Source organism: Hemibagrus wyckioides, linkage group LG11 (assembly GCF_019097595.1).
Source record: "Hemibagrus wyckioides isolate EC202008001 linkage group LG11, SWU_Hwy_1.0, whole genome shotgun sequence".
NCBI classification, from domain to species: Eukaryota; Metazoa; Chordata; class Actinopteri; order Siluriformes; family Bagridae; genus Hemibagrus; species Hemibagrus wyckioides.
In genome coordinates this window covers 26052430-26075381 of record NC_080720.1, presented here as the reverse complement: position 1 = coordinate 26075381, position 22952 = coordinate 26052430, and the positions used below count along the sequence as shown (strand labels likewise).

The window sequence follows — 22952 nt, the reverse complement described above, 5'->3', positions numbered from 1 at the left end:
GATCCAACAGATGAGCTACTGTTGCTCAAACTGCTGATTTTTACAACTGAATTATGTGTATAATTCTATACTACTGGGTCTGTGAATATATTTTGTAGTTAGAAGGGTCGCTGGCTTCAAAAATTAGAAAACCGTTGCATTTCTATTTTTTAGCAGACGTACAGATTATTGTAGAAAACAACAACAATAAAATCACAAATGCCGAGATTAATCAATTCAAGTGCCCCAAAAATGTATAAAACGTGCAGCCTTTGCAGTAATATTTCTATACTTCTTAAAGCAGCTTTGAGACAATGTCAAAAAGCTTTTTACAAATTAATTCAATTGAACTTATTAAAAATTAAACATAACACTGCAGGCGTCATTTTAAGACAAACAAATTTCATAAATAAAAATGAAATAAAAAAAATAAAAATTTGAAATGCAAATTCAAACTAATTAAAGAAATAAAAATGGCATGCTTAATCCTGCAAACACAAAACTAGACTAAAACAACTACCATCGAAAAACGGAAGTGACGTAACCACTAAAACGAAGAGGCTATTTCCTGTGAAAGCGTGCGCTTTGCAATCCAACATGGCTGCGTCCAGTGGTAGAGCCGTGCGGAACATTTTATTAAAATGTGGCAAATGCAATTGGACCTCGTTTATTTCTTCGTCAAACATGAACCGACAGGTAAAAAGCGCTTCTTTTGTTTTATATAAATTTTAAAAGCTAGATTTGTTTTGGCTTATCGCTTGCTGTAAGACTTAGCGGCGCTGTTTGCAGATGACAGGTCACATCCTAAAGCACATATTTCAGTACTAGATAGTGTGCTAGAATAGTGAGACACTGCACTACACTCTGCCGTCCTAGTTAGTGCTGCAATGTATGGTTTTGGACACAGCCCGTGTTGCCCTTGTGCTGTGCTAACTCTCGGTGACAAAGCTCATTTTTTAATAAAGTCTTTTGAGTGACAAAAGGTTTGTATTTAAGTACATATACCATAATAATTCAGTTATTTCATTAGCATTTCAGTATTATATAAATAATATATTATTATTATTATTATTATTATTATTATTATTTATTATATATATAGTTATTGAGACAGTGGGTGAAAAAAATTCTAGTATGATGTGTTCATGAGATGCTGTGAGTCTGCCATAATATTATCTAATAATCTAATACAGTCAGCACTGTATGCAATGTAGATGCATCAAATATAATGGCCAAACTTCAAGCACAATCGAAGTCTGGCTACAGGATGACTGTCAGGAGCCACAGCCAGCCAGAAGAGAGAGTAAGAGTGTAAACATAACAAATGTGAGAGAGACTGTCCAGAAAGTCCAGTATTACACTATAAGAGGAAAAGGTTTGGAAGACTGTGGGTGTTTTAGCTGTTTTTTTTTTCTCCCTTGCTAAACAAATTTATTTATTCTATAGTATAGTGGGAAGCTAGTGAATGGTAGATAATAGTAAGCTGATTTATCCTTGTTGTGGTGTTTGAATCATCCATTATTGATGAACTCGGTAGTGTCTCTTTGAGGGACAATGAGTGATTTGACCCCTCTACTTGCCCTAATCTGTGCAAAAAAAACAAAAAAACCCTGGTATGTAGCATCAGAAATGAGCGTTTTGTTCCCCACACTATATTTTAAAATAGATTAGATCATCTATATAGAAGGCTAGTTGTGTCTAACATCCCTGGAGATGTTCAGGAAAATGGAGCATTCCATTAAAATGGAGAAAACCTTTTCACTTTAAACATAACTATCTAGCTAATTTTTACTCTGAAAATGGAAAGTGTTCTCCGTTTTACCAAGAGATCACGAGTTTGAATCCCAAAGAAAAGAGGATGTTTGGGGTTTAAAAAAAAAAAAAAATCCATACTATATACATCCAGTGTTGGAGGACTATAAATGGCAAATGTAAATTTGTGAAACACAGCCACATGTATTTTTTTTTTTTTTGAGTAATATCTTGTTAATAAATACTGTACTGATCTTTTACAGCTACTGTTTAATGGCTTTTTGTTTTTTTTTATCTCTGTAGGTAATCAGCAGGCAGATCTGTGTGTCCTCAGCTGCATGGAGGAAGAACCTGGCGGCAGCTGGGCCTGAAAAGTTCTCAGAGGAGTACATTAAGAAACAAATAGATGAGTTTAATATCGGCAAACGGCACCTGGCAAACATGATGGGAGAAGATCCCGAGACGTTCACGCAGGAGGACATAGACGTAAGACGCACATTTTTGCTTTAGATATATGTGTTGTGCTCACAACATGAGCAGAGAGTTTAACACCACATATAAACCATAAATCTGATGCTTATAATATCTAGACATCAGACTGGAGCTGATGCATGCGTAAATGGCATTTTAACACCACACCTGATGATGTATCTATAATCGGTACAATTCACTGCAATATCTGACTTTAATATTTGGGAATTATTATGACAACTCACGTTTTGAGTAAACAATTTGAATAAAAATGAACCAATTGCTTTAGGATCAAGTTTAAATAATGTGTATCTTTAGTGTCTGAATTGCTCTCAGATTAAATGTTAGTTAGTTTGTAAGCTGTAATGAGCAGGATGGACACTGCCAATGGCGGGGATCAAACCCGGATATCTGCCCTAAGCTCGATTGTCCACAGTAGCTGATTAGACCCAAATGCAGGGATCCAGTTGATGTACTGCTTTTATTTATCTAAATAAAACTAACAAAATTACATTAAATGTAACAGAAATAAATAATAACTATGACTAAGAAACTCAAATAACCTCAACAAAACATGACTCTAACATAAAATCCTAGATAACACAGCATCCAGCCTTACAGCATATATAAGCATAATGGCTGGCACTGACCAAGACAGCAGGCGAAACACATATAGAGCAGCAAATCAAAGGAAAACAAGGGACAGGTGAGAAAGCGGGAACACGCATTAGGAAGGGGCATGGCACCACTCACGTAGGAATAACCCAGTAATAAATTAACTTAATGCCAGGACCCCCTAGGGGTCTGACACGAAACTGTCCCAATAATTCCTGACCAGAAACATAGCTGTATAATATGGGATGGGGGAATAAAAAATTAAAAACGAATCAACTTTGGTATGAGTTGACTTCATTTCTATTACACAGTATATTTTGTATCTTATGTAAGGAATGAAACACATTGTGTGGCTGGTACCAAGCTGAAGTTGATTACTTTCCTAGAACTGCATATCCCAGAGTCTTTTATTCCTCTTCTACCAACAACAATTATACCATCTATAGTGGATGGGGGAGGCATTATGTTTTCAGGTTGTCCATCCATGCGTCCAGCTGAGACTCTCATTATTGTGATATTTCAAGACCAATTGGATGAATGTAATTAATTGATTTTGCGATTTTTCCAATCAGGGTCAATGTCACAGCAAGGTCAGATGTCTAAGATTGTTTTTCTTTAATATCTTCCTTCCTGTTGGAAGTATTTTAATGTATTTGATGCACACACATTACAACAAGAAGGACTAAAACTGGTCAGTTGGTGCCATTGATGTTGAGTTGTTTTATTTATTAATGAACATTACTTTTGTTCTATCTTTACTTATATTTAATGTGGTGGGAAAATGTTAGTTCCACTTATCACTTACATTATAACTTCATAATATGAAGTGGTTCCTTCACAAAGCAGCTTGTTACTGAGAAACATAGAAACTACAAAACGCAGATCTTCTGTGTCCGCACACGTCAAATACAAGTCACTGCCACGTTTCCTTTAGCGCACAACAACTTCTAAAAGTAAGACTGAAACGGTCTGTAGTACCCACTGCTCTAGATTTTTACACTAGTTTGAAAATCATAGCGGACCCACAGCGCTGTGATCTGCCTTAGTGTTCAGGCTCACTTCACACAATACTGAAACGCTACTTAAAATCTGCTGCAGTTGATGCAATGTGTCAGTAGGAAAGGGGGAAGAGAAAATCTACAGATGCTGCATTTGACTTGCCTCAGAAATGGGCCGTCAAGCCCAGGGTTAAGGCCATTTTCAGTCTCCAGGCAATAGAGCTGCCATGTGGAGGGAAAAACCACAAATGCCTCCGTGTTGTCTTTTGCTAGTAACAAGTCAGCCAGCTGTGCTCATCTGTAATGAGTGATGAGTACAATTTCCTTCTCAAAACAGTGATCAGTTTTATAGATTTAACAGCTTAATATGTCTTAATGTTGGATAATTGATCATGCAAATAGTTAGATAATAAATGTACAGCATAAACCATTTAAATGTAAGTTTTGCTTTGGTTACTGCTGATTCTGAGAACCCCAGAGTTGAGAAGAACCTCCCGGGTTTCTGAGTAGGATTTCCGAGTTTTCTTTACTTTTTCCTGGTCAGAGGTCAGGAATTACAATTCACAACCCTTGTGATGATGCGACTTGTTTTATCATCCAATGCACCATGTTTTGTCAACTAATTTCACCTTCGTAATAATGTTGCCATAAAAGAGAACTGAGAATTCAGCAGTATAATTCTGATTATATATAATTAAGGTTATATACCTCACCAAAATATGCAAAAGCGCTAACAAATGGCTGTCAAGCCTGCGAGAGGCAGAAAATTTGTTATGGTTTTATGAGTCTATAACAGAGAGAGACCATTAAAGATGTACATAAAATGCTGAATATTTAGAAGATCAACACTCCTACTCCGTCCAGTCGCGTGTTTCTTTCTCTCAAACGGCACAACTCAACGCATTAAACAGGTTAAAACGGCAGAAGCTAATTGCAAGCTTTTGTCACATTCAAAACTGTGATTAGTTAAAAGCTAGAGCTAGTGGCCTTTGGAGTACATCTGCTGAAGGCGACGCCAACCCTCTCTGCATAAAATGAGGCTTTTTGGCCGTTTATTTCTGGTTTTTTGGAGCGGTTCCCATCGTAGGCCATTTTGTGTACTTTGCTAGACCTGTTCATTAAAACAAACTTTGAAATGTGTTTCCGTTCAGGTAAAGAATGAAGAAACTGGTCCTGTATCCTGAAGGATGATTATTCATCATCTTCCCATAAAGTGCAGTATTGGTTCTGTCCAGTAAAAATAGTAAAAAAATAATACACTAATGCCAGAGAGTCTCAAAGTGCATAATTAGTTTAAACAGCCACCAGAAATGAACAAATCAGTTGCACAGGGTAAAACTCGATAGTCATATCATGGGTAAATTTTAGCTTTTTATAAGTATATGCTTAATAAATATTCCAATTCTAGCCAGAAACAGACTATCGGCAGCTGTGGGGACATGGTTTAGTATGGAAAGTTCTGGAAATTCAGTGAATACCCCACTTGTTATTGTATACTTGTTGAAATAATATTCCTAACAGTAGTACAGTTAGATTATGTTTTAAAAAAAACTGTGCTGAAACATTGTGAAACGTTTGTGAACATCTTGCCTTAAGAATATAATTTAAATGTAGTGAAATTTTTTTCATTATAATTTGCATGTTGAATACATAAGGGATAAAACACCCGAGACTCCGGGTTAAACATCTCCTAACAGAAAGCTTCTCCACATCAATAATTATATTGTTTTTCTTTGTTAAACAACAGCAATTATTGGGTTTAGATTATGTTGCATGTCTGCCATACAAGTTCCTGTGTATGAGCTGTCCTATAGGAACAATAACATATTAGAGCTAGAATAATAAAACTAGTACCTATAGTTTGTGTTACAGCCAGATGTCAGAACAATAAGGTTATCAAGAAAATTGTTAATCATTTCATAGAATGGATTATTTGTCTGTGTCTGAGGTGAATTTCTGTTAGTCTGTGTTACTGTTGCTTCAGAAAGTTTCTAAAATCAGACTTTTACATAAACACTGGCCATCGAGTTTGGCTACGGTTTCATTTGGGATCTGGGTCCAAACCTGCCATGATGCCCAAAGCTTTGCTTTTGGGAAGACGCCAATTTAAAGCCTCTCTGGCGGTCACGGGAAGACGGCGATGTTCAAAGATACTTTAATGCTTCTCTCTCGTCCTTTCTCTGGACCGTAATTGATTCATCACACCAAATGTGCCCAATTTGCATTTATCCCCAATCCTCCACCATCGTTAATGAATTGAGTCCTCAGTGCCAGCGTGGCTAAGAGGCAGTGACACCCACCAAGCCTCTGCCAGACGAGCGGGGAATGGTTTGGACTGCCGGGCAACGAGGCGGGGCACCGAACAGGTTGCCAGCTCTGGACGACACGATGTTCCTGCGAGCGCAGCAGAGGTGTGGGACAGCTGTGCCAGCAGGAAGTAATTCACCTTCTCTTCACCTGCCTTCCCTTCACCGTCACGCACAGATACGGTCTTGAACGGTGTCTTCGGTCTCGCTCCGTGTTTCCGATCCCGTCAGGTGGGGTGGAAGACTTCAGAACGTGATGCCAAGACTGGTGACAACTGCGCTAAAAGCAGCACTGACGCTTATGGGTTCCAACATGCAGAGCTGCACTGTTGAACTTTTCATTTCATTGGCACACTCGCGCCAGCTCGTTTACATCCATTAAGCGATAACTGAGATGTGCGATCGCTTCTGCCGTGAAAGCAGATGTGGCAGTGAGCCAGTGCTAAGATTGTGAAGTCACAGCAACATTTTATTATATTTTGTTTTAGATTTTACCCCCCTTTTATTTTTTTTTAACTTGCATCTACACATCATTTTGTTTCCACATGCATGTAGGGATGGGACTGAGTTTTTGCAAGTGACGGCAGTGATTATGATTTACAACACTAAAAACACACATTTTACATCAAGTTCAGTATTACTATCTCTCAGAATGTAGCTGTAATTTACATTTAAACTAAAACTAAATTGGTTAAAAGTCGCATTGCGATTAGGACTTGGGGTCTACACAGAAGACATCACAGATGACAATTTCTGGAGCCTCTGGACGTGTAAACGCTTACAAATGCTGAGTGAAGTACAGTACAGTGCGGAGTTATGCAGCGCAAAACTAATATGTGTGTTCAAGACTTGATATCCGGACACACTTCTACTGCTGTGGCTTCACTCGCCCTCCAGATCTCCCTGATTCATCCTGATACTTTCTTCTGCTCAGAGTTTCTGAGCTCGTGTTGCTTGTGGTTCTGTTGCTGGAGATGTTCACACGTTGGATACCTTAAAGAAACAGTTATTCTACATATGCATACAACAGTTATGCCATATTCTCACCCTGTCCAAGGTGGATAATCTCGTGTCAAAGATTCTAGTCATAAATACTGTGATAGTCATGATGTATGTCCCATCAACACACTTTGTACTGTTTGACTTTATCGTGTAATGATTCCTTATCCCACTATCTGGTGTTACTTACAAAAGATTGGATTCCTTTTTAAGCTCCTGTGAAGTCATGTCATGTTGCAGAGTTGTATCTTGCCACTGTTGGTTCTGACTTCTCCATTAGCGATCTGTGTCCACATCTAGGTTTCCTTAAAAATGTGTCACATTGTGACAATGTCCATAGAACATTTAGCTGACTGCCAGTTTGGCGTTCCCTTTAAGAGCCTAGATTGCCCAAACGGACAGCATTTATTGGAAGCACTTGCACTCTTTGGAACAGGAACCAACCCCAACAGCCAAAAACAGTTATCATTGCTTCCTGTGTCATTTTTTTTGGCCACAGCCCTTAAGGAATATACTGTATAATAAATGGAATGAATGCAAAACCCTGACAAAGTTCTAAAAGGGGAAGTTTGAGTGTGGGCATGGAGTTGCGGTTAAGTCTGTTCTTCATCACCACAACATCAGACAAAGTTTGGCCACCTTGTACGAAGTTTAGGCAGCAGTGTTTTGCAGAACAGCGTGATGAGGCTACACCTCCCTCTGGGAGTTGCACCATATTGCATTTCAAGGTATTAACAGGTGCTGCCTTCATCTGTCACTGCATCCTGCATCCGTCCCCTTCTCTCATCCTCCCTCTGTCTTCCCGCTTGCTTCTTGCTCTTGTTTCTTTGCTTGCACTCACTTCACCACACTCCCTCTAATTTTCCCATTTTGACAGTGTGATGCATGACTGCGTGTCCTTTCCCACTGCATCTGCTGTCATCTCACTTCATCTCGCTCCTTTTCACCTTTTTTTCCTCCATTGTTTTCCTTTTTTTTTTTTTTCTCACAAATGGCCGTTTTTTTGTTTGTTGTTTTTCTGAAGGGTAATGATGTTAACACTGCCCTGGTGCTGATAATCACGATCACACAGTATATAACAGTATTCAGCTATGTGCAGTTATCGTGGCTGATTTGCAACACATTAAGAGTACACAACTATAATGTTCCAGCTTCCCAGAATGAAGATGTCTCATATAGTGGAATGATCATTCTTAAATATGTTAAAGATGACAATAACAAATTATCCTAAAAGGAAAATTGAAGCCCTTAGCTCTGTGTTGCCTTTTGTAGCTCGGTGTTTTATTCAGCACCAGGGTCCTGGAGGAACATTGTTTCATTTCACTGTGTACTGCATCACATATATATATATATATATATATATATATAAAAAACAGTAAAAGCCTTTTGACTTGACTTGACTTGAGCATGATATCACTGTGATATCCTGGTGCCTTCTACTGGGAATGTGCAAATAGAGCAGCGAGAAATTGAATTAATAATGTTATAGTAATTCCCATTTGTTTATTTTTTCTCTTTGCAGAGGTGTATAGCATATCTCTTCCCCTCTGGTCTGTTTGAAAAGAGAGCTCGACCTATAATGAAGGTATGATTTAACTCTCTATCTAAGGCTATTTCATATCCACTTATCTAATCTCTTACTGTGTTGGAGTTAGTAACAACACACACACATGTAGTTTCATATTTTTTTAATATTTGTATTTCAGCACCCAGATCTGATATTCCCGAAGCAGGCTGGTATGTAAATAAGTCTTTTGTTTGTTTGTTGTTTTTTTGTGATAACTGAGAATTAACACAACACTTTAATTATAAATTGTGTCAAATTGTGTGTTTTTGTGCAGCGGTGCAGTGGGGCGCAGACGGCCGCCCTTTCCACTATCTTTTCTACACTGGGAAGCAAGCCTACTACTCCCTCATGCATGTAAGTACAGTGTCAGTCTGTCTTCCTGTATCTCTTTGTCTTACTCTCTATAGTCTCTATCTTTCTGACTCGGTCTGTCCATTTTAAAAGTTACTGGAGTCTTTTGCAGAGGGGCAGGAGGTTTAGGTGTAGCATTTAGTCTTTGTAATCCTTTGATAGGGCAATACAAGAGATGTCTGTATAAAAGATACGTAATTACTTCTAGTAGCAGTCGCTTTCAGTTCACACTGACTATATCTAGGTGAATTTTGACCTATCAACTCATGAACCTTGCCTTTGTGAGCCAATAGACTGAACCTTTGCATCAAAATTAATAGACACCAGACTTTTGCCTCAATGTTTGTTGGTTTTTCATCATTTTAGGTTAAATTCATTTCTCTCCGTTTCCTAGGGTTTGTATTAGCAGTATTAGGACCTATGTAGAATGTGTAATGTATATGAAAGCTAAAAATTTATCTTGCAATTGCAAATTAATATCACCCAACTGCAAGCTTTCTTCATACAACTGAAATAATCTTTCAGTAAGTCTTGGCCAGAATGTTTTAGGCTGAACAGTATAGCTTTATGCAGTGTTGATGTGGTTAAATAAGCATAATATGTGAAGCAAAAGGTTCCACTAGATCACTGTTGTGAGACAAAATACACCACCAACACACAGGCTTCATCAAGTGAAGGTTTTAGACTGACCAAGTCAATCACTAGACCTTAACCCAACTGGACAGCATTTTACCTCCTAAAGAGGAGACTGGAAAGGAGAAACTCCCCAAACAAACAACAACTGGAAGAAGCTGTGATACAATCCTGGGAAAGCATCATAACAGAAGAATACAACAGTTTGGTGATGTTAGTGGATGGCCATCTTGATGCAGTTATTGTAAGCAAGAAATATCCCTCCAAATATTAAGTGTTCCTATACTTTTGTTCACTTTAAAAAGTTGTTTAACACATCTGGATGTAATATGTAATTTCTTATTAATCTTTTGATCTAAAACCGAAATGTCTTCAATGTATAGCGGAAACAAAACCAACCTTGACATTCCAATACTATTGGAGGAGACACTGTCTCTACCAGTATACTGCCCAAATATTGACTCACGTTTGTAAATGTGCAGTATAAAGAGACTAGGACTGCTTTAATTCTTTTGGCCAGTGAGCCCATTTTAAGAGTTGCACAAAACCTATGTCCAAGTTACAGTGTAGTCATACACTGCATAAGGTATCATGAATATCGCATGTCTCACTCAAAAAAAAAAAAAAAAAATCTTTTTTCATTTTTAATAGCCGCACTGAGCACTGTGTCCACTATAAAGGCTTTGATTAACATGACAGCGTGTTAGACACAACACTGCTGTGGTCCGGTGTAAAAGCCAGTCGTTATTTAAGTGGAACTCAAACCTGAATGAAGGCTGATGAAATTTTAATAATAATGATAATCAGACAATTCAAATTATTATTAAATATTCCCTAAATATTCAAAAGGCATAGATCGACATTAGAAATAAAGAGTAGTAAATATGTCCTGTGACCCCATTCACGTCTCCGGCGACCTCAAGGTTAATATTTTTGAAATGATGACTCGTTTTGGTCTCCGTGTCCCTTTCTGTTTTTCTTTCTCTCCGTCCTCCACCGTCTTCCTCACACTGCCTCTCTTTCTCTCTCTCTCTGCTTTGTGTTTGTCTTGTGACCCAAGAGTATTCTCTTCAGTTTTGTTGTTGAAATGAAGATGTTTAAATAGGCTCTGTGTAACAGAAAAGCACACAGACGTAGATAGGGACATCAGGATGTGGACAGGGAACAGGACTTTTTTTTTTTTTCTTTTCTTGCTTCAGATTTCTATAGGCCTGGACAATTTAACGATATGATATCAAGATTGTGATAAATGTCATTTTCTGACAGATCATGATCATATTTTTAGATATTTGTTTTAATAAACCTGTTAGAAGCTGAATGGAGTCAAATAATCCTTGTCAGTATATTTTGGTATGAAATTAAATTGAATTGTTTTTTAAACGCACACTACAGTTTTGCTGGAAGTTTATCTGTTGGAAGAGGGAGAGAGAGAGAGAGAGAGGGAGAGAGATGTGGTTAAAAAGAGAAGCCAGGTTTGTTCACTGTAACGCTTTTTTTTTTCCGTCTCGCCTTCCCGAATCACATTTACAGCAGGGAGCAGCACACACTTCACTAGGCATGCCTGGGCTTTGTGCTATTTCAGACGTGTGTGTGTGTGTGTGTGTGTGTGTGTGTTAGAGAGGTACAGCTGTGCATTGAGGATTTGGGAAACGAACCCCAGAGACATCCCTGCACTGTAACCAGCTCTTTGTCACCTCAGCTAATTCCTTTTCAAAGTTTCTTTTTTTTTTTTCCACGTTTCTCCTGCTCCTTCTCCTTTCTCGTTTCTCCTCTGCCATTTATCTCCAGACTCGACCTTGGGCTAAGACGTGACGCCATAGCAGCGCAGATCTGCGTGCGCGTGTTGATTAATGTGGCATTGTCCTCGACTTGCCCGAGCCCCCGAGCCTCTCCCCTTTTGCCCGGCAGTAGCCGAGACCCCTGCTGTTCATTTAAATAGGTATGTCAAATCAGAAAATAACGTACAGCTCCCCAGCCAGCAGAGAGCAATATTTTACTGGGAGAAGAGGGAAAAGGGAAAGAACTCAGATGCACACGACCATGCACACGAACGCGATCGCACAGGCGTACCATATACACGTTTTTCATTTTAAATCCCAGTTTGTAATACTGCGTCTGTACACTACTACAGAGAAAGCTTTTTATCCCTACAGCAAATTAAAAAAAATATTAGAAAGTATACTGAAATTATGGTGTAGTATACAGGAGACAGGAGCTTTTTACACAAAGATGATCTGTAAATTTAACTAAAACAAAATCACTGAGTACATTTGCATGCACACATTAATCTGATAACTGCAACAAAAATCAGATTATTGCAATAATTTAAAATGAATATGATTAATTAGAAAACCTACACGAGGTGGACAGTAATCTAATTACATTCAGAATAAATGATGTATGTAAAATGGACGTCTGCTGTTACTGTGCACCTGTAACCCTGTCTGTCTTTTTATTTTTGTTACTGCACTAAATAACCTGATTATTAGACTAAAATCCAGGCGCTAAAATCCATCTGAGGAGCAGCTTTAATCTAGAGTTATTCTTATACTGTTTACCTGGCCTGATCATGATCATATTAACGTACATGGAATAGTATTCACTGTTTTCCACATGATTTGTTGTAAGACCTACACTTGCACAATACAGGCCTTGTTCTTAGATTGCTGGTCATATTAGAATTCTCTTTTATACCATAGTTTTTAATGCACAAAGATATTTTTGTTTTATTGCAGCTGTTTTTATTTATTTTTTTTATTTTTTCCCCCCAAAGAGCTGCTTTAAAATCTACCTTGTAGACATTGCCATGCTGTACAATGTTGGTCTGATGTATTGAATTTGAAAAGCTCACAGCTTATATCAAATCTAGTGCGTTATCATTACCCCTAACACCCCACCCCAACCCCCAAAGCAAAGTGGCCTTGATTCTGTCTAACTCTCCTTTTCCTTTTCTTGGTTGAATTTCTCCGACTTCTTTTTATGGCCAGCTTTTTACAAATGTGTAATGTGCATTCCACTCATCTTACACCCTCTCTCTCTCTCTCTCTCTCTCTCTCTCTCTGTCTATTTCTTTTCTATTACTCCTCTCTCTCTTTTTTTGCACTGAAAATTGGTTTTTGCCCGATGTTTGCTTTTTTGGCGAGCGCCGGTGGATTAGACGCACTCTATCAGGATGGAATTAAACAAACAGCTGCGGAATAATTGCGGGGGGAAATGAATTCTCGCGCGGCCGAGGGGAAAGGGCCGACGTGAGCTGCATGCGCGTGTGCGCGCATACACGCACACACACACACACACCCTGCCCTGCTTCGCTTCATCGCCATGACGCCTGACGGGCACTCCAGGCTCGTGGGCGCGATGCCAATTTAGACAAGAATGCCCGAGGACGCCATCCGGCTCTGCATGGCAGCTCCTCCTGCCGGGAGGAGGGAAGCTCTGTGTGTGTGTGTGTGTGTGTGTGTGTGTGTGTGTGTGTGTGTGTGTGTGTGTGTGTGTGTGTGTGTGTGGGATGAGAGAGAAAGGGGTTACGGCCCAAGTGCTCCCCAATTCAATTTCCCCCCACACACAATTAAATCCAGCCAGGGCTGAAGAGACGGAGATGGGATCTGCCTTCATAATGGAGATCCCTGTATGTGTGTTTCTGTGTTTTGTATGTGTGTGTTTTGTCTAAAAAGAGGGGGGATTTTAAAATTCATGTTTTTTTTTTTTTCCCTTTCAAGAAATTCCCGACTACATTTTTTTTGTTCGCTCTTGCTAAAGGGTCCATTTCCACTTGAACTCTATAAACAAGTGCATTTTTTCTGCAGCTGTGTCTCACTTTTGTATTTTGACCTTTTTGTGAAATATTAGACATAAAAAAAATCACTCTGTTTAGTCCTTTTGACGGTTCATGTGCTTTTGAAATCCTTATTGATTCCAGGATATGTTCGGGAAAGTGTTGGCGATCGAAAAATATCAAGACAAGTTGAGAAGTAAAGGACTTTTTAGTCAAGACACCAAACAGATGTGAGTACTCCATTCAGACATTCTAATGATATATAGAGTTTTGGGGGAATAAAACTTTTGATGTTTTGTAACCTCTGCTCTAATGTACACATCTGGGGGAAAAACCACACTAGATGTCACTGAGACTGAATTCTCACAATTCTAATGACATTACTTTGACATCTCAGCTTAAATATATACACAGTTCTGTAGACCGGTGATTCCCAACGCTTTTTGGGCACACAACCCCAAATGGACATTTTATGTGACCCCAAACGCTAGATTTGTGATTTAGGACTACTGTAACATTTGAACATTATGATAATGTTCATATAAGAGGAATCTTTTGGTTATCTGGAGGTTCAAAAGCAACATAGATGGCATACTGTATCAGTACCAAAACATCCCTGTCAGTCAGACTGTATTAATTTCAGCACACTGGCAAGCACTGTTTCTATGTGTTTAAAACATCCTACCAGTTTTGAAGGCTGCAAGAGAGGTTTTTAAAATTAATTTGTCAAGATGGTCAAAATAACTTAAACAGCATGTATACTTCTCATTTAAATGTTGCTTGTGTGAACATACTCGAGACTTAAAAACATTTCAAAAAGTACACAAAATCAAAAAAGAAAAGAGATTGTGAGAGTCTCTTATCTTACTTTGGTACACTGTTTTATGATCCTTCTGTATATTCTATCACCATTCTACAATTCTATATCTCTCTATCATTTTATTATCATCAGCTTTCTAACACACATTGAGCCAGATGAATAAAGCCATGTTAAAGTAAAGTAGTATTCGTGATAGTGTTTATTATTATTTTTATACATGTGAATTCTGGACAGTCAGCGTGTTGGAGACTTTCAGTAGAGTCCGAGTCTTCTGGTTGAACTATATGCTAGAAAAAAAGGAATTTCGGTTGAGAAATGTTTTCAGGTTCATTACTGGGGGCTTGATGACAGGTGCTACAGTTACCTGAAACCCTGGCTGCTTTTCAGTAGGAACAAAATGAACAATTACATCCACACTAACCATCCATGATATTTGGGACACCTGGAGGAGATGGATTAACTGGTCTGAGCTGACAGGAAGTCTATAAGAACTCAAATAAGTAGTCTTTGCAGCAGAAAAGCACAACACCTCAAACCTTGAGGAGGATGAGCTACAACAAAAGAAAACCACATCAGGTTCCATTGCTATCAGCCAAGAACAGGATTCTGAGGCTCTCATGAGCACAGATTCATCAGACATTTGAAGAATAAAAAAAATGCATAACCTGGATTTTTCCCATTCAGTTTTGTGTGTATGTTTTGTGCATGCTGTGATGCTTTTCTGCTCACCACATCTGTAAAGAGTGATTATATAAGTTATTATATCGTTCCTGACTCCTTTTCCTCTGACCTCTGTCATCAGACCTCTTCCATCCACAGAACTGTTGCTCATTCATGTTTTTTACTTTTTCCACACAATGCAGAGCTCACACTTCACTTCTTCTTCATTCTCATGTTTGATGTGAACAGTAACAGAAGCTCTTGACTTGTATCTGTTTTATTTATTTTTTATATTGTTATATTTTTACACTTTGCTGATGCCACCTGATTGGCTGTTTAGATACCTGCATGGTCTGCAGGTGTTCCTAATAAAGTGAATAGTTAGAGCTATGGGAGAAATAGTATGATGGTCAACAATACACTTGAAATGAATGTGATGCTCATAAATCGGTGTGGTATGTACGGAAGAACAAGAGGAACAGTTCTTCGGGTGGGTGAGAATGTCAATACAAGGATTAGACTCGACAGAAACAGTTCATCCACTACACAGTGATGATTTTAAGTAAATAAACTACTTATTACCCAGATTTGATGGTTCAGTGATACACTAGTCATGCAGCGACATGCAGAAGAGTGGAAAAGGTAATATAGTTAGATCTGTTTGATATTATTTGTACTTCGAGTGTTTACATTAAAACTGTGTGTGTTCTCAGCTCTCTGAGTGGTAGCCGGTGGCTGTTGAAGGAGGAGCTGGAGCAGTTACTGGTAGAGAATATCTCTGATCATGATGTAAGTGCTAAACATCCATCATACCGTATTATAAGCGTTTACTCATCTGGTACACTTCCTAAAGAGAACACAAGAGGGCACTGTTTGAAAAGTTCAATTCAAGTTTGATGGAAGTGTGTGTGTGCAGTATACTCGGTTCCTGCAGCTGATGGAGAGGCTCTTGTCCATGCCCTACGGCTCTATGGAGGAAGAGTTTGTGCAGCGTTTCCGCCGGAAACTGGAAGTTCAGTCCAGCAAGCAAGAGATACCTGCACTACAACACAGTGAAGATGGAGTGGCCTTCAGTCAGGCTGATGGTACACACACACACTTGTTGTTGTTTTTATTGTCAGGACTGTTGCATGAATCCTTTTTACCATCACTACAGCCATTAAAGTTCTACTCTCCAGTTGGGTTAAAAAAGGAGTATTTTTTTTTACACCTGCACTAAAACTCTATATTCCAGTGATCTTATCATGAAAGGCTCTACTCTCTCTCACACTCTATCACTGCTCTTTCACTCTGCCACAGGAAGGAGAAAAACATCCAACGCCAGCGTCACACTCAGAGATCGAGGCTCAGGCTGTATCACAATCAATGGCAGGAGCTATGTGCAGCATTTCCCCATTCTTCAGGACAGGTGTGTGTGTGTGTGTGTGTGTGTGTATGTCCGTCCCTACAAAGACTGGGCTTTAGCCTAGATGTGTGGTGTACAGGTTAGTAATGTGAGCTGGAGGTAGATGTATTGCTTCAGGTCCAACACTAAATACAGTTATAATTTTTATGTATGTATGTATTATAACACACACAAAATCATACTCTGAATGCAACTAGTACCAGATTCAATTGTCACAGAGTAGAGTAACAGAAACAGAGTGTCTGACTGAAGCCTGCCTTGGGGAGGGCCCTCAGATAAAACAAAACAGAACATAAACTTCTAGGCTCTAGTCTGAACATTAATTTTGAATTGTCAATTATAATTGATCAGGTAGTGATCTGTTTTCTATAACAGCAGCTCTGACAGTAGTGCTGACTGCAAAGCAATGTTTTCATTGATTTTTTTCACGCTTTTATTAATGCACTCTTTCTAATATGTTTATTATGTTGCCATTTCTATAGTAACGATTTAGACAGAGATGCTGCAAATAAGCAAACATAAGAATTGTTATATATTAAGTTTTCATTACAGAGACCTTTCAGCATTAAAGGAGAGTCCTCACTGTAGTTCACTGTAGTTCTCAGTAACATGACTAGCTGTACATTTATGTCTTATTAAAGAGAGAAAAAAGAGAATCTGGTGAGGGAACGTAACTATGAACGAATAAAAAGTTTGCCGTGTCATTCTTTAGTAAACGAAAAAATTCCTGTGACATAAATGGAATAAAACATTTTATACTGTGCCGTTATTGGAAATAATAATAACAATTCTTTAGGGTAGTTGCACATGACTCCACTCTGTGGTTGATTATTTGTCCTATACACGTTGTTCTTTAACAAGTATTCTTATGCAGAATCATGGCTTTGTGATAAAATGTTAAGGAGTTGTCCCAATATAAAACATTTTAATATGCATTCTCTAGTCTTTTCCAGCTTTTATGCTCTTTAGAATGCTAAAGCCAAAGCCACTAAAAAGAAATATTCCTACACAGCAGTTTTCTCCTCACTATGCTATTGTATTTTTCCTTCTTTTTGTACGTCTTTGAGGAAGGTTAATTACACAGCTGAGTGAGTAGTGGGCCTGCTCTTATCACACAGTCCTAACCCATTAAAGAGGATGGGTGACGTTTTCTTGGTCTTGCAAGTGTGAGACACTAAGGGCTCTGCCTTCAGACTAGACGACTCACAAGCACCTTGTGTACACATGCATGCAGTCGTGGATCATATATCAGTGACACGTATAATATACTATAATGCAAGAATGATGGACACCCCTAATTCAAAATATTCTCACCATACCAGAAAACACTTAGAAATGGAGAGTGGATAAAAGTTGAGAACCACTGATACAATGGAGGTGGAGAGAATTAGGTGGTTAGATTATGTGCATGAACCTACGATAACAAAGCATCCATGACACTGAGCCCTGCCTCCTTTATATCACCCACTGCGACTCTCCAGAGCCCAAGTCTGCTCTACCCTGTGCTCAGTGAAAGATAAATTCTTCTAATAAGAGAACCAGGGTTACACACACAACCTTAGAAGCTCTACAAAACATTCGATATCTCAGTATGGCAATGATATGCCTGAAATAATTGAAATCGAATACATTATTGGCAGTAGCACAAATATATCGCACTATAGTACGGCACAATCTAAGACCGTCGGGGATGAGGATGTAACTGAATACCAATATCACTACAGATTGAACAAATAATGTGTCCTTACAGATATGAATAAGAGGCCTGCTGTTTGTTTCTTTTAGAATGCTTGAAGAAAGAATAATGTCATATATACATTAGAGCACAGTGATATTTATTTTTCACATATCCCAGCTTCTTAGCACAGGGTCATCAATGATGCATCATCTCTGGAGCAGATAGGGTTAATTGCCTTGCTCAAGAACCCTGCTTGGCAGTGCTGTGAATCGAACTCCTGACCTTCTGATATGTAACCCCGAGCCTTAACCCATGAGCCACTACTGGCCATTGCACAGTGGAAAAGCATTCGGCCTATTACAAGTTCAAATCCCCATGATGCCTTGCTAGAAGCTAAATTGGCCATGCTTTCTGAATGAGAGGGATAGCACAGCATACTGTCTCTCCCCTGTCAGTCACAGAGACATTAGCCAGTCCTGGGCTCATGCATCTGGAAAAGGGCAGCAGAAAAAAAGGGCAAAATGATGCTTGATTTCTCATAAGAAGCACACGTTAGCCTTTACTCTTCCAGAAACAGGAAGAAAGCTTGCCAGAAATTAATAACTAGTTTGGTGGTGATGTGGGAAAGAGAACCAACTAAATTTTTTATAGAAAATATTGCTATTAGGTACAAATAGAAATAAACTTCCAGATAAACACTGCTGTAGAATTCATAAACCATGCTGATAGTGCTGGCATTTCTACCTCTGGCACAGTGGTAGACATAGTGGTATGGGATGTATTTAATAATAATAATAATAATAAACACTTTAGGCTACTTCTGGTTTAAATCCAGATACAGATACACTATATTGCCAAAAGTATTCGCTCACCCATCCAAATAATCAGAATCAGGTGTTCCAATCACTTCCATGGCCACAGGTGTATAAAATCAAGCACCTAGGCATGCAGACTGTTTTTATAAACATTTGTGAAAGAATGGGTCGCTCTCAGGAGCTCAGTGAATTCCAGCGTGGAACTGTGATAGGATGCCGCCTGTGCAACAAATCCAGTCGTGAAATTTCCTCGCTCCTAAATATTCCACAGTCAACTGTCAGCTGTATTATAAGAACGTGGAAGTGTTTGGGAACGACAGCAACTCAGCCACAAAGTGGTAGGCCACGTAAACTGACGGAGCGGGGTCAGCGGATGCTGAGGCGCATAGTGCGAAGAGGTCACCAACTTTCTGCAGAGTCAATCGCTACAGACCTCCAAACTTCATGTGGCCTTCAGATTAGCTCAAGAACAGTGCGCAGAGAGCTTCATGGAATGGGTTTCCATGGCCGAGCAGCTGCATCCAAGCCATACATCACCAAGTGCAATGCAAAGCGTCGGATGCAGTGGTGTAAAGCACGCCGCCACTGGACTCTAGAGCAGTGGAGACGCGTTCTCTGGAGTGACGAATCCCGCTTCTCCATCTGGCAATCTGATGGACGTCTGGGTTTGGCGGTTGCCAGGAGAACGGTACTTGTCTGACTGCATTGTGCCAAGTGTAAAGTTTGGTGGAGGGGGGATTATGGTGTGGGGTTGTTTTTCAGGAGCTGGGCTTGGCCCCTTAGTTCCAGTGAAAGGAACTCTGAATGCTTCAGCATACCAAGACATTTTGGACAATTCCATGCTCCCAACTTTGTGGGAACAGTTTGGAGCTGGCCCCTTCCTCTTCCAACATGACTGTGCACCAGTGCACAAAGCAAGGTCCATAAAGACATGGATGACAGAGTCTGGTGTGGATGAACTTGACTGGCCTGCTCAGAGTCCTGACCTCAACCCGATAGAACACCTTTGTGATGAATTAGAGCGGAGACTGAGAGCCAGGCCTTCTCGTCCAACATCAGTGTGTGACCTCACAAATGCGCTTCTGGAAGAATGGTCAAAAATTCCCATAAACACACTCCTAAACCTTGTGGACAGCCTTCCCAGAAGAGTTGAAGCTGTTATAGCTGCAAAGGGTGGACCGACGTCATATTGAACCCTATGGATTAGGAATGGGATGTCACTTAAGTTCATATGCGAGTCAAGGCAGGTGAGCGAATACTTTTGGCAATATAGTGTATGAATATTTGGAGCACTAAACAGACACAGATGCAGGCATTGCATTACATTAGGACTGTTAGTCCTTAAACATTTTATACTAAGCCTGCTTTTATCATCTAGTGAGACCAGGTGGGCTTTCTTTTATGAGGAACATTTCAAATCCCAAAAATCGGATTATTCTTTAGATTGTTCCTAAGTTTTTGGATTAATCATATGTAATCTTCATTGTTCACTGTCTTTCTAGAGAGATGCCATTGAATGTAATGGACAGAATTTATATTATTTGTTTCTTGTAGACAACAGCTGATGTTCCCGCTGCACTTTGTGGACATGCTGGGAAGGTTTGATGTGGAGGCCACCGTGGAGGGCGGCGGTCACTCGTCCCAGGCCGGAGCTCTGAGGCTGGCCATCTCACGAGCACTGCTCAGCTTTGTTTCTAATGGAGATGTAGAGAACATGAGGCAAGGTGAGTGTGAGACACACATACAGCTCATAAGCACACACTGCTCATTTCTCTTTAGTTACAGTCTCCGCTTCAGAGACATGCATGTGTGAAATCTTTTCTACACTTTTCTGAGCTTCAGGATCTTAAAGGATGAATATGAATTGCTTTTTTTTATGTTAACACAGTCACATTTCCATTGTTTATAGGTCTCACTGTTTATTGACAGAACATATGGGACTCTATAGAAAGGGTTTGAAGTTTGTCTTTTATAATGGTATTGTTCGATGTGAGCAAACTTCTGATGGACAAACCTAGCTTAAAATATGCTCCTGGTTTTAGGTCATGGTTTGTAATGTGAGATGCAGCTTCTGACAGCAAAAGACAGATTTTAAGGAAACGCTAACAGGACTGCTGTATGACTCCATGCCACTCTATACTGAAAAACAAATGCATCCCAGAATAGTAGGTGTGAAATTTCACAAGTTGTCATGGAAACCTAGCATCCAGGGATGGTTCAGCTCTAACCTGCCCTCTAGTGGTTAATTCTTTAGAAGAAAAGGCACTTGCACACACATTCACACAGTTATATGGCATGTATAACACACAGCCTAAGACAGTCATGCTCTCTCTCACTTGCCCCTCTTTGGTCCTATCACTCTCAGAATCTCTTCTCCAGCTACAGACAGATTGTTTCTTGTGACACACATAAGGGCTTTTCACACTTAAAACAGTTACCTCTGGGTAATTCTGAACCATGTAAACAGAATCCTGCGTTTCATTTTTCTACCTGGGGATTAAAGGCAGGATTTAGAACGATGAGCACAGTTTGAAAAGCGTTAGAGATGTATACTCAATTTTTTATCTGTATTTAGAATAGAAAACATCCTAACCAATTTTTATTGTGTTGTTTTCAGCTGGTCTTCTGACATCTGACCCCAGGGTCAAAGAGAGGAAGAAGCCTGGCCAGGCTGGAGCACGTAAGAAATTCACCTGGAAAAAGCGCTAACCGGTATCAGGCACTGTGGATCCAACATCAACATCTAGTTCACATTTATTCACAAACATATTTATACACACAAGATCTTAAAGCCCCCGTAGAATTCAAATCCACTGGCTGTGTCTCTTACAGTCTGTACTGTTTGTAAAAAAGAATCATGTATATTGCAATAAACTAAATGTTTTCATCTAAGCTGTGTTGAAATTTTGATTTTTTTGCAAAGAACCAGAGCAAAGCACAGAAAGAACATTTTATTTATACCTAAAAGATGTATAAGCTGAAAACTAATTTCACTGAAATCCTGTTTATAGGCATTGCATGTATTAATAATTATATGCAATCATTTTGGTGGTAATTTTCATGTACTTTTTGTCTTCGGCAATAACATCAAGGATCATTTTATTCTCAATTTAGAAATCCAAGGATATATAATTTTATAATTATTGTTAATGATCCTAGAGTTGACCATGTGTATATAAAGGTTTGTATAATGTAAGTATGCTGCATTAAAGAAACCCTAAAAGCCCTTAAATAAGGAATAAAACACTTGATGAGGTGCTGTTACAGAAAAGTAATCAGTGACTGAGTGGTGTTACGTGGCCTAAAGGCTACAATGATGTTTCCAGTAACCACATATCCCAAAATGTTTTGTTCCTCTTATACATCACCACTATTCTTTTTTTTTTTTTTAAGAACAAACTATTTGTTGATGAACTTCTTGTACTTTTTAGTCGTTTATAGTTGTATGTAATGTTGAGGAGCATTCACGAAACAAGATATGAGTAAGCTCGTACTATAAAGACTAGGGGTGTAAATGGATATTAAATACACATACTGAATATTTGAATACATTATTTGGATTGAATGCATCCAAAACAAGAATGAACAGAGATCTGGTCAAAAGGTTAAGTACTTGGTGGTGGTGATGGTTGTGGCTGTTTTAAAGAAAGCATGCCAAACTTTCACAATAGGTGTCGATCTTGCAGGGTGAAACAATCACAAGGATTTTGCTTTGTAATACAAATTCAGAACAGCTGTTGAAAACCTAAGGGGAGGGTTGCCAGGTTGCAACAAAATCCCTCACAACAACTAAAACACTAAAGACTTGAAACTAGCTAAAGAATGTTCTGGCACAGAAAAAAGCAGAGACATTATTACTCTTTTCCTCTGGCTTTTCAGTGGATGCTGCTACCAGAACAGCTGTTTTGAATATTTCATAAATCTCGGCTAGTATGAAATCATATGGCAGCGTAGAGACTTTCAGAGATTTCTAATCTTCAGGCATTATTACACACCCACACTTACTGAGCTCCAGAGTAATTACCAAATTCTTTACAAACATGAACATATCTCTGCTGGCTGATTTTTACATTATCCTCCTCATCATCATTAAAAGAAAATCTTTGAAGTAAATCAAAGGAGTATATT

General features: G+C 39.1%; 1 protein-coding gene across 1 annotated transcript; it reads left to right on the top strand.

Annotated features, from left to right (window-relative positions):
• The first annotated feature begins 538 nt into the window (after window positions 1-538).
• On the top strand, window positions 539-21716 carry mrps9 (mitochondrial ribosomal protein S9). The gene is made up of 11 exons (XM_058404030.1): window positions 539-675; window positions 2035-2217; window positions 8643-8705; window positions 8827-8857; window positions 8962-9041; window positions 13591-13676; window positions 15640-15715; window positions 15843-16011; window positions 16226-16334; window positions 20379-20548; window positions 21442-21716. The coding sequence occupies exons 1-11, from the start codon at window positions 577-579 to the stop codon at window positions 21531-21533; spliced, it is 1158 nt and encodes a 385-aa protein (XP_058260013.1). The 5' UTR covers window positions 539-576; the 3' UTR covers window positions 21534-21716.
• Window positions 21717-22952: the final 1236 nt, after the last annotated feature.